Below are 12,360 nucleotides of genomic sequence, written 5' to 3' on the forward strand. Positions count from 1 at the left end.
AATATTATTAGCTAATATTTATATTATTTTTATATATTAAATAGAGATTATTCCATTTTTTAGTATTTATTTATCTATATTTATATATCTACATTATACAAGAGATTTCACTCAATTTTATATGATTTACATATATTTTATTCACTTTTTCATGATGGCTTTTGCTATTATGGAAGACATTTGATTCCATGTTAATATTAATTATTGAATCGATTTAATTCAGTTTTTAATATTGATTGGTAAAGATTTTATTGTGTAGATTTTATTCCATTCTATATTATTCTAAACATTGATATTATTAATTTTACACATATATAAAATATTTATTATATATTGATATTTATTATATATTTCATATATTAGATAATCAATAATTTAATATATTAGGTACTTTAATAATATAATTTCATATATTAGATACTTTAATAATTTCATATATCAATATCATGATATTTCTACTTATTATATAGTTTTATATTAATATTACCTATTATTATATCCTTTTATATTAGTATGTATATTTTATATATTTATTTCATATATTGATATTTATTATATATTTCATATATTAGATAATCAATAATTTAATATATTAGGTACTTTAATAATATAATTTCATATATTAGATACTTTAATAATTTCATATCTCAATGTCATTATATTTCTACTTATTATATAGTTTTATATTAATATTACCTATTATTATATCCTTTTATATTATCATATATATTTTATATATTTATTTACCTCATAAATTTCACTCAGTTTTATATGATTTATATAATTATGAATCAATTTTATGTCAATATTCTATACTAGTGAGGACATTTTATTCAATTTTGTATTATTTCTATATTAGTGAACAGATTTTATTCCATTTATTCAATTTTATTTCTAGATTTTATTTATGATTTATTTATTAGATTTTATTGCATTTTATTTGTTACTGAATAGATTTTAACTCCATTTTAGATTATTTATATATATTATTGAATAGATTTCCTTCCATTTTCTAGTCTTTATTGATATTATTGAATCGATTTCATTCCAATTTCTATTATTTATCCCTTTTTTAATAGACTTTATTTCATTTTCTATTATTATTTAAAAGATTGAATAGATTTAACTTACATTTTTAATTCATTTTAATACATTTTCTTCCATTGTCTGGTGTTTATTGATATTATTGATCAGATTTCATTCAAATTTTGATTATTTATCCCTTCTTGAATAGATTTTATTTAATTTTATATTATTATTTAAATTATTAAGTAGATTTAACTTATTTTTTATTAATTTTTAATAGATTTTCTCCCATTTTCTAATATTTCTTTAAATTATTGAATCGATTTCACTGCGTTTTGTATTTTTTATTCATTTTTAATAGATTTTCCTTCAATTTTTTAATCTTTGTTTATATGATTGAATGGATTAGATTGGATTTGATGGATTTTATTTATTTTTAATAGATTTTCTTCCATTTTCTAGTATTTCTTTAAATTATTGAATCGATTTCATTCAAATGTCTGTTATTTATCCCTTTCTGAACAGATTTTATTTCATTTTATAACATTATTGAAATTATTTAATAGATTTAACTTATATTTTTCTTAATTTTTAATAGATTTTCTTCCATTTTCTAGCATTTCTTTAAATTATTGAATTGATTTCACTGCATTTTGTACTTTTTAATTAATTTTTAATAGATTTTCCTTCCATTTTATAATATTTATTTATATTATTGAATAGATTTAACTTATATTTTTCTTAATTTTTAATAGATTTTCTTCCATTTTCTAGTATTTCTTTAAATTCTTGAATCGATTTCACTGCATTTTGTACTTTTTAATTAATTTTTAATAGATTTTCCTTCCATTTTCTGGTATTTCTTGATATTATTGAATCGATTTCATTCCACGTTATGGTTTTTAAACCTTGTTGCAGAGTTTTTCCTCCATTTTAGATTCTCCAGAACGTCTCCCACTTCTGAGGCCACCACTGTGGCCTCAAAGGGACCAACCCCACCTTGGGTTTCTCCTCCTTCATTAGTCCCCGTTGATGAACCAAGGCCAGAACTGACCCCGTGTCGTTGGGTTGGGCCCAACAGGACAACAACAAACGAGCCCCGTGGTCCCTCCCTCAACTTCTCCTCCCCCCAACACACACCCTGGGATGGGGAGGAGAAACCCAACTCAAAGCTGATGGGTCAAGGGGAGGACAAGGAAGGGTCTTCACCAGTGAAGGGCAAAACAAATGGGGTTTGGAGTCACTTCATGGGTTGGTGGTTCCTGCTGCTCCTTCCTTCTCCAGAAGGATTCCTCACAGCCCTCCCCTGCTTCCCCACGGGGTCCCTCCTATGGGAGAGAGTCCTCCATGAACCTCTCCTCCTTGAGTGCTTCCCGCCTGGTCAGGAGCTGCTCCAGCCTGGGCTTCCCACAGAGTCTTGGGGAACTGTCACCTCCCCTGGCCCAGGGTCCTCCACAGCTGCATTATCCAACTCCGTTAGCAGCAAATCCGAGTCCACTGGCCAAGTTCACCCCTCCTGGCACCTTCAGGGAATGTCCCACCATGTTCCTCCATGGATGCAGGGGCACAGCTGCCATCTCGCCACGGGTTGCAGGGAAACTTCTGCTTGGGCACCTTCTTCCCCTCCTTCCTCGCCAACCATGGGCACCTCTCTGCTTCTCCAGCCCAGGTCTTCTTCTCTGCTAGCTCTGCTCAACCTTTATCTCAGTTCTTTCATATGTTCAACCCGGAGGAGCATCTACTGCCCCTCCAGTGGCTCCTTGGCTGGTTGTGGAGCTGGGGAAGCTTCTCAGCATCTTCCCAGAGCCACCCATGGGGCCCTGCCGACAAACCCACCAACCCAAACCAGCACAGAAGTGACCAGAACTGACCATCCAACATCCCTGAACGTTCCTCACTCCCTCCTAGAAAAAAAAAACAACAGCACAATAAATCATCTCATTTATTAACGAATCCATTAAATTAACCTTTTCATCACCAGGGCCCTGTTGAGGACCAGAAGATGACAGATAAAGATTAGAATTTATGATGAACAAAAGATGCTGGAGGAGGCTTTTTTTTCCTCCTTCTTCTTCTTCCTCCACCCCTTGTCCAACCAGAGGAGCAGTTCTTGAATAACTAGTCATTGTTCTTCTAATTCATGTAGAGACAAGACCCTGTTGCCTGGGATGAAGCCTTTAAGGACATCTCCAGGAAAGTTCTGAACATCAGATACTCCCTCCTGCCCTACCTCTACACCTTGATGTATGAAGCCCACGCCCATGGCTCCACCGTGGTCCGTCCTCTGCTCCATGAGTAAGTGTGGTCCTTCCTTCTCCACTGCAGAGGGATCTGGACGGGCTTGGTTGTTGGGTCAAGGTCAGTGGAATGAGTTTCAAGAAGGCCAAATGTTGGGTCCTGCTCTTTGGCCACACAACCTTTGGCTTGGGGAGGAGTGGCTGGAGAGCTGGCCAGCAGAGAGGGACCTGGTGGACAGCTGGATGAACGTGAGCCAGTGGTGTGCCCAGGTGGCCCAGAAGGCCAACACCATCCTGAGCTGCATCAGCAATAGTGTGACCAGTAGGACCAGGGAGGTGATCCTGCCCCTCTACTTGGCCTCGGTGAGGCCACACCTTGAGCACTGGGGGCAGGTTTGGGTGCTGCAGGAGAAGGAGGACATGGAGGTGCTGGAGAGGGTGCAGAGAAGGACAACAAGGCTGATGAGGGGTCTGGAGAACAGGTCTGATGAGGAGAGGCTGAGGGAGCTGGGGCTGTTCAGCCTGGAGAGGAGGAGGGTGAGGGGAGACCTCGTTGCTCTGTACAGCTCCCTGAGAGGAGGCTGTGGTGAGGTGGGTGTTGGGCTCTTCTCCCTAGTGACCCACAATAGGACAAGAGGAAATGGAGTCAAGTTGCACGAGGGCAGGTTCATACTGGACCTTAGGACCGAAAGAGTGGTGAGGACTTGGGACAGACTTCCTAGGGAGGTGGTGGAGGCACCATCCCTGGAGACGTTCCCAAAAACGGGTAGACGTGGTGTTTCAGGAGATGGTTTAGTGGTCGCAGGGTTGTAGGGCAGATGGTTGGACTTGAGGATCTTGAAGGTCTTTTCCAACCTTGATGATTCTATGGTTCTATGATTAATTAGGAGTTGCCACCCAAGTCCATGAGAATTAAGAGGAGTTGATGAGATGCAACCTGGAGTTGTGGAATCATCCAATCACTGAGTGGTTTGGGTTGGAGGGACCTCAAAGGTCATCTAGTTCCACAGGCAGGGATGTCTTCAACCAGAGCAGGTTGCTCCAAACCCCATGTAACACTGGTGGGGGACCTTTCCATGGATGTGGCAGCCACAGCTTCTCTGGGCAACCTGGGCCAGGGTCTCACAGGTCCTGCAGACCCGTCAGGTACTGGAGGTACCTCCTGGAGGGATCTGAAGCCAGCGTGGCTTCCCCAAAGCCCTTCCAGACCAACCTGGTGGCCTTCTAGGATGGAGAGACTACATGGGTGGACAAGGGAAGAGCAGTGGCTGAGAGAGTTGAGGTTGTCCAGCCTGGAGAAGAGAAGGCTCCAGAAAACCTCAGAGCACCTTCATGTGCCTGAAGTACACTCAGATTCCTTCAGGAGGAGGGGACTCCACAGGTGGGGCTTGGAGCAACCTGCTGTGATGGGAGGTGTCCCTGCCCATGGGTCCTTGGAGGTCCTTCCAAGCCAAACAAGGGTTGGGGAAATTGTAGTTTTAGTGTGGGGGGGAAAAGCTCCAGACTTTTGGGAAAAGTCCAGACCAAGGGTTTGACCTTGGACCCTTTTGTCCCTTTGCAGGTTTGTGGAAGACAGAAAGACCTGGGAGATTTACAGACAGTTCCTGTGGGGACCTGCCCTGCTGATCAGCCCCGTGTTGGACAAGGTGATGGGGCAGAAAGGGGGAGATCAGAAGGAGAAGGATCAGGAAGATCAGAAAGGGGAAGATCAGGAAGGTCAAAAGGAGAAAGATCAGGAAGGTCAGAAGAAGAAAGATCAGGAAGGTCAGAAGGAGAAAGATCAGGAAGATCAGGAGGAGAAAAATCAGGAAGATCAGAAGGAGAAAGATTGGGAAGGTTCAGAAGGAGAAGGTTCAGAAAGATCAGGAAGGTCAGAAGGAGAAAGATCAGGAAGGAGAAGATCAGAAGGAGAAGGATCAGAAAGGTCAGCAGGAGAAGGATCAGCAGGAGAAGGATCAGCAGGAGAAGGATCAGGAAGGAAAAGATCAGGAAGGTCAGAAGGGAAAGCTCAGAAGCTGAACCTTGACTGATGGATCCATCAGAAATGGGCAGATCAGGACGAAAACCTTGGGAAGGGAAAGATCAGGAAGAGCAGGATCAGGAAGAGCAGGAAGGGACCCAGTGGGGTGGGAACCAAGAGAGGGACCCAGGGGGGTGGGAACTGAGAGAGGGACCCAGGGGGGTGGGAACCGAGAGAAGGAAAGAGCGGAAAGGAAAAAAAAAATTCAGGAAAATGGGGGGAAAAAGTTTAAGAGATGAGAGAATTGGTTAAAAAAAAAAGAGAAGTGGGAGAAAAGGGTTCCCAGTGACTTGATCTCCTGGTCTGACCTCGAGTGGTGGTTCCAGGGTGCCAGGACGGTGGACGCGTATTTCCCCGACGCCCGCTGGTACGATTACCACACGGTGAGTCATTAGCATAAATTATTCCACCCCAGAAGGACGTGGAGGTGATGGAGCAGGTCCAGGGGAGGTCATGGAGACGATGGGAGTGGCTGGGGGTGGGGTCGATGGGCTGGAGGGAAGGGAGGTCCATCCTGGAGAGGCTGGAGAGGTGGGGCTGTGCCCAAGGGATGAAGGTGGAGGAGGCCAAGGTCCTGCAGGGGGGTGGGGACCATCCCGAGCACCCGGAGAGGTTGGGTGGGGATTGGGTGGAGAGCAGCCCTGAGGAGAAGGACTTGGGGGTGTCGGGTGAGGAGAAGCTCCAGGTGACCCATCGAAGCCAACTGTGGGCTGGGTGGCAGCAGGAGAAGGTGACAGGGAGGTCAAGGGAGGGGATTGTCCCCCTCTGGTCTGGTGAGACCCCAGCTGGAGAACTGGGGGGTCCCCAACACAGGGAGGACATGGAGCTGTTGGAGAGAGGCCAGAGGAGGCCCCGGAGATGATGGGAGGGCTGGAGCAGCTCTGCTCTGGAGCCAGGCTGGGAGAGTTGGGGTGTTCAGCCTGGAGAAGAGAAGGCTCCAGGGAGACCTGAGAGCACCTTCCAGGGCCTGAAGGGGCTCCAGGAAAGCTGGGGAGGGGCTTGGGACAAGGGCAGGGAGGGATGGGATGAGGGGGAGGGATGAAAAGTGGAAGAGGGAGATGGAGGTGAGACATGAGGAGGAAATTCTGGGGTGTGAGGGTGGGGAGACCCTGGCCCAGGCTGCCCAGGGAAGCTGTGGCTGCCCCATCCCTGGGGGTGTTGAAGGGCAGGTTGGATGGGGCTTGGAGCAGCCTGGGCTGGTGGGAGGTGTCCCTGCCCATGGCTGAGACTGGAAGATCTTTAGGTCATGGACGGTTTGGGTTGGATGGGACCATCTACTGGATCATCTAGATGGTCTTCGAGGTGGCTGCTCCTTCCCTGGAGATGGGACGGGGGGGCAGGAAGGGGCCCCGCCCGGCTGGGACGGGCTGGAGGTTCAGGGTGGGGTTGTTGGGGTTTGTTTAGACACGTGGGGAAGAAAGGAGCAGTTTCCCACGGGGTTCATTGGTTTAATTGCTGTGATTGGTGGTGGTGTCGTTTCTCTTTCTCTCCCCCCCTCTCTTTCTCTCCCCCCCTCTCTTTCTCTCCCCCCCCCTCTTTCTCTCCCCCCCTTTCTCTCCCCCCCCCCCTTTCTCTACCCCCCCTTCTTTCCCCCCCCCTTCTTTCCCCCCCCCCTTCTTTCCCCCCCCCCTTTTTCTCCCCCCCTTCTTTCTCCCCCCCCTTCTTCCCCCCCCTTCTTCCCCCCCTTTTTCTCCCCCCCTTTTTCTCCCCCCCTTCTTCTCCCCCCTCTTTCTCCCCCCCTTCTTCTCCCCCCCTCTTTCTCCCCCCCTTTTTCTCCCCCCCCTTTGTCTCCCCCCCCTTTGTCTCCCCCCCCTTTGTCTCCCCCCCCCTTTTGTCCCCCCCCCTTCCCCCCCCCCCTTTTGTCCCCCCCCCTTCCCCCCCCTTTTCCCCCCCCCTTTCCCCCCCCCTTCTTTCCCCCCCCCCCCCCCCCCCCCCCCCCCCCCCCCCCCCCCCCCCCCCCCCCCCCCCCCCCCCCCCCCCCCCCTTCTCCCCCCCCCCCCCCCCCTCCCTTTCCCCCCCCCCTCTCCCCCCCCTCTCCCCCATCTCTCCCCCCCCAGGACCAGCCCCTCGGGGCCCGGGGGCAGTTCCAGACCCTCCCCGCCCCCCTGGGCCACCTCAACCTGCACATCCGGGGCGGGTCCGTCCTGCCCCAGCAGGGCGTGGCCAACACCACCTTCTACAGGTGACGGGGGCACCGGCCGGGGGGGGTGGGACGTGGGGGGCGGGGGGGGGGGCTGGATGGGATCACCTGGTGGATCATCTAGGTGGTCTTCAAGGTGGCTGCCCCATCCTTGGGGGTCTCCAAGGGCAGGTTGGGTGGGGCCGGGAGCAGCCTGGGCTGGTGGGAGGGGTCCCTGCCCATGCAGGGGGTGGGACTGGATGGTCTTGGAAGTCATGGATGGGTTTGGGTTGGAAGGGGCCACCTGGTGGGTCATCTAGGTGGTCTTCAAGATGGTCCCCATCCTTGGGGGTCTCCAAGGGCAGGCTGGGTGGGGCCGGGAGCAGCCTGGGCTGGTGGGAGGTGTCCCTGCCCATGCAGGGGGTGGGACTTGGTGGTCTGGAAGTCATGGATGGGTTTGAGTTGGAAGGGAACATCTACTGGATCATCTAGATGGTCTTCAAGGTGGTCCCCATCCTTGGGGGTCTCCAAGGGCAGGTTGGGTGGGGCCGGGAGCAGCCTGGGCTGGGACTGGGCGTCTTGGAAGTCATGGACAGTTTGGGTTGGATGGGAACATCTAGTGGATCATCTAGATGGTCTTCGAGGTGGTTGGTTGCCCCTTCCTTGGGGGTCTCCAAGGGCAGGTTGGGTGGGGCTTGGAGCAGCCTGGGCTGGTGGGAGGTGTCCCTGCCCATGGTGGGGGTGGGACTGGGTGGTCTTGGAAGTCATGGATGGGTTTGGGTTGGAAGGGGCCACCTGGTGGGTCATCTAGGTGGTCTTCAAGATGGTCCCCATCCTTGGGGGTCCCCAGGGGCAGGTTGGGTGGGGCCGGGAGCAGCCTGGGCTGGCGGGCGGGGTCCCCAGGGGGACAAGGCCGGCCCAGCCCCCCCTGCCCTCCCCCCGCAGCCGCAGGAACCCGCTGGCGCTGACGGTGGCGCTGGACGCGGCCCAGGGCGCCCGGGGGCTGCTCTACTGGGACGACGGCGTCCGCACCGGTGGGCTCCTCCCCCTCATTTGCATACGCGGGAGGCCCCGCCCAAGGGTGGGGCGGGGACACGTTGATTGATTAACGGGGTTCATTGATGGTCCTGGAGTGAACATGGGGCCTCGTCATGAAGGCGTGTCAGTGATTGTTAACAGTCATAGGAATTAATAGGAATGAATATTAATAGTGAATTAATAGGGTATTTTAAATTAATATATTAAATTATTAGGAGGTTAATAGGTAATTATATCATATTATATTTTTAAATTATTGTTTAATTATTATAATTTATACCTTTATCCCATTATCTGCTGCAATAATACATCCTTAATAATATAGTTAATAACATTAATATTCTTAATGGTGTGAAATAATTAACGATTAAATCAATCTTATTAATCATATTTAATAACGTTCGATTATTAATTACTATGATTTCATATTTTTAATGATGAATATTATTAATAATTGAAGATATATGCTCTCTACTACCAAAAATATGCCATCATTTCTTAATAGCTAAATAGGTTAATCATATATGAGGTATTAATAATTAATTAATGAGTGTATTAATACTCATAGAAGAATTTCTATAATATACTGACCTTTTAAATTCACTCTTTAATTGACCTTTTAATCAGCGTTTAATTGGACTTTTTTATGAACCTCTTAATTAATCGACAATTAATTAATTAATTAATTGCCTGTTAATTGATCTAATCCCTCCCTCTTCCCAGATGCGTATGAGGAGGGCGTGTACCTGCTGACGTCATTCGTTGCCACCAGGGTAGGTCCTGCTGGGGGGGTAATTAGCGCTGGGTGCTTAATTAACACCTATTAATTAGCGCGAGGTGGGGGCGGGTTAATGACCAAGCGAGGCTGCTCCTGCTTCTTGCCTCATCCGTGAATAACTGGTTAGAATCGTTATTAATAATTTATTAACTGGCATTAAACGGTATTAATACTTATTAATTCTTATTTTAACGGTATTAAATGTTATTTAAAAGGTATTAAAATATATTTTAAAGGTATTAAAAGTCATTTAAACGTCACAAAAACTTATTTTAAAGGGTTGATATATCCTTCCAAGTTATTAATAATTTATTAACTGCCATTAAACGGTATTAATATTTATTAATTCTTATTTTAACTGTATTAAAAGGTATTTAAAAGGTACTAAAAGTCATTTAAACGTCACAAAAACTTATTTAAAAGTGTTGATATGTCCTTCCAAGTTATTAATAATTTTTTAACCGGCATTAAATGGTATTAATACTTATTTTTACGTTCCCAAAAGTGATTAAGATCTAATAGAAAGGGATTCTAACCAATTAAAAAGGCATTAAAAGTCGTTTCAAGGTCACCAGAAGTGACCAGATGTTCTTCAGTGTCATTAAGTGATCATAAGGACTAATTAAGAGCCCCCTCCCCCCTCCCCAGGGTGCTCTGGAGCTGCGGGTCCTTCACGCCGGGTACCAGGACCCTGAGCAGCTGAAGGTGACCCAGGTGAAGGTGCTGGGGCTGCCCTGGGTGGCAGGACAGGTGACCGTGTGGCAGGAGGGGCAGGTGGTCCCCTCGTCCCACCTGGCCACCTACAACAGCCAGACCCAGGTATGGTCACCCGGGGAGGGTTTTTTGGGGTGGAAACCCCTGTTTTGGGCACTCTCTGGGACACCTGGTAGTTGGTTCTGGAGACCTAGAGGGTGTTTTGTTTTTTTGGTGGAGTTGAAGCAAAGAAGGAGGGGGAGGTTCAGGTGGGACAGGAGGAGAAAGTTCTTCCTGGTGAGGGGGGGCAGATGTTGGAAGTGGTTGCCCAGGGAGGGTGTGGAGGCCCTTTCCTTGGGGGTCTTCAAGGGAAGGGTGGATGGGGCCTGGAGCTTGGAGGTGTCCCTGCCCGTGGCAGAGACTGGAAGGTCTTTAAGATCATGGACAGTTTGGGTTGGATGGGACCACCTGGTGGGTCATCTAGATAGTCTTCAAGGTGGCTGCTCCATCCTTGGGGGTCTTCAAGGGCAGGTTGGATGGGGCTTTGAGCAGCCTGGGCTGGTGGGAGGGGTCCCTGCCCATGCAGGGGGTTAGGACTGGGTGGTCTTGGAAGTCATGGATGGGTTTGGGTTGGAAAGGGCCGCCTGGTGCATCCTCTGGATGGTCTTCAAGGTGGTTGCCCCTTCCTTGGGGGTCTTCAAGAGTAGGTTGGATGAGGCCTGGAGCAACCTGGGCTGGTGGGAGGGGTCCCTGCCCATGGTGGGGGGTGAGACTGGATGATCTTGAAGGTCCCTTCCAACCCAACCCATTCCATGCTTCTATCCCATCCCATTTGGAGCTCGGAGCACTTTGGCACCAAAAGTTCCTCCCCCAGAAGTCCTTCCTTCTGGTCCCCAGCTCCACGGAGCCACCACCAGGCGACCACTGATGGAGCTGCCCACCTCTTCTCCAGGCTCATTTCCCTTCCTCCTCTTCCAGGAGGACGGCCAAGGGGATGGGATTGGGGTGGGAAAAGATGGGACAGGTCTGGAGGAGGAGGAGATGGGGGGAAGGACCCGGTGGTGGTGGAGATGAAGCAGCAGAAGGTGGAGACATGTTCATCTCAGCAAATCGTTGGTCGAGGTCAAGTGCAAGGTCCCTCACCAGGGTTGGGGCAACCTCAGGCCCCCAGGCAGGTTGGGTGGAGAACGTGTCGAGAACAGGCTTGAGGAGAAGGACCTGGAGGTGCTGGTCAAGGAGAAGGTCACCCCGAGTCTCAGCAACCTGCAGAGACAGCCCAGAAACCAACCATGGCCTGGGCTGGAGCAGGAGAAGCGTGTCCAGCAGGGCCAGGGAGGTGACCCTGCCCCTCTCCTGGGCACTCGTGAGGTCCCACCTGAAGAGCTGTGGCCAGTTCTGGGCTCCCCAGTTCCGGAGGGACTGGGAACTGCTGGAGAGGGTCCAGGGCCACCGAGATGGAGAAGGGAGTGGAACATCTCCCCGAGGAGGAAAGGCTGAGGGAGCTGGGCCTGGAGAACGAGGCTTAGGGGAGACCCTCTTGATGCCTCCAAGTGTCTCGGGGTGGGCACAAGAACCCCCAGCTGGGTGGGGTTGTCACTCGTGACCATCTTTGGTTCCTCCTCTGTTTTCCACAGGTCCTGAAAATCACCCGCCTGGAGCTGGAGCTGGGCAAGAACTACAGGGTGGAGTGGTCCTGAACCCCCCCCCATGGTCCCACCTGGTCCTGAACCCTCATCATGGCCCCACCTGGTCCTGACCCCCCTCCCATGGCCCCACCTGGTCCTGAACCCCCCCACATGGTCCTACCTGGTCCTGAGCCCCCATCATGGCCCCACCTGGACCTGAACATCCCCCCATGGCCCCACCTGGACCTCTCCCACCTTCACCAATGGTCCTTCTCCTTCTCCCACCTCTTCCCCTCCAGAAAACTCTTGCCCTGGTCCCAGTGGGTTGGTGTCAGTTTCTGAGTCGTTCCTTGATGGGGAACTTCAAGGTGGAGCCACCTGAAGGCAGGAGGGGGGGATGTCCCCAACCTCCATCTCACCACCTCCCAGAACAGGATCAACACTTGGGCCACAATCGTGACCATCAGGGTCAATATTTCATCTTGAACCACCATGTTGGGTCTTGGGATCATCATGGAACAGGTTGGGGTTGGTGGGACCTTGAAGACCATCCAGTCCCACCTCCTGCTGTGGGCCTGGACACCTCCCACCAGTTCCATGTTGACTCGAAGGTGGAATCCTTGAGTGGTGGGTTTGGGAAGGGACCTGTGGAGACCACCCAGTCCAGCCCCCTGCAGAGCAGGGTCACCTCCAGGAGGTCCCACAGGACCATGGGCAGGTGGGTTTGGGATCCACCCCCTCTCTGGGCAGGTTGTCCCAGGGCTCTGCCACCCTCCCAGGCAAGAGGTTCTTCCTCACGTTGAGGTGGGACAGATAGAAATGTG

The 12,360-nt window shown here is 49.3% G+C and overlaps 1 protein-coding gene across 2 annotated transcripts in view; it reads left to right on the forward strand.

Annotated features, from left to right (window-relative positions):
* Nucleotides 1-11,859, forward strand: part of LOC127396245 (maltase-glucoamylase-like) — a 79,994-nt gene extending 68,135 nt beyond the window's left edge. Inside the window, exons 41-48 of one of the 2 annotated variants that reach the window (XM_051643864.1) lie at nucleotides 3,173-3,321; nucleotides 4,825-4,909; nucleotides 5,610-5,666; nucleotides 7,341-7,465; nucleotides 8,348-8,436; nucleotides 9,164-9,213; nucleotides 9,867-10,037; nucleotides 11,546-11,859. In XM_051643864.1, the coding sequence (XP_051499824.1) occupies nucleotides 3,173-3,321; nucleotides 4,825-4,909; nucleotides 5,610-5,666; nucleotides 7,341-7,465; nucleotides 8,348-8,436; nucleotides 9,164-9,213; nucleotides 9,867-10,037; nucleotides 11,546-11,608 (789 nt within the window). In that variant the 3' untranslated portion in view covers nucleotides 11,609-11,859. Of the gene's footprint in view, nucleotides 1-3,172; nucleotides 3,322-4,824; nucleotides 4,910-5,609; nucleotides 5,667-7,340; nucleotides 7,466-8,347; nucleotides 8,437-9,163; nucleotides 9,214-9,866; nucleotides 10,038-11,545 lie in introns of those variants that run through there. The other variant, XM_051643865.1, reaches the window with a different exon arrangement.
* Nucleotides 11,860-12,360: the final 501 nt, after the last annotated feature.

This window comes from Apus apus, unplaced genomic scaffold (genome assembly GCF_020740795.1).
Source record: "Apus apus isolate bApuApu2 unplaced genomic scaffold, bApuApu2.pri.cur manual_scaffold_36_ctg1, whole genome shotgun sequence".
Lineage (NCBI taxonomy): Eukaryota > Metazoa > Chordata > Aves > Apodiformes > Apodidae > Apus > Apus apus.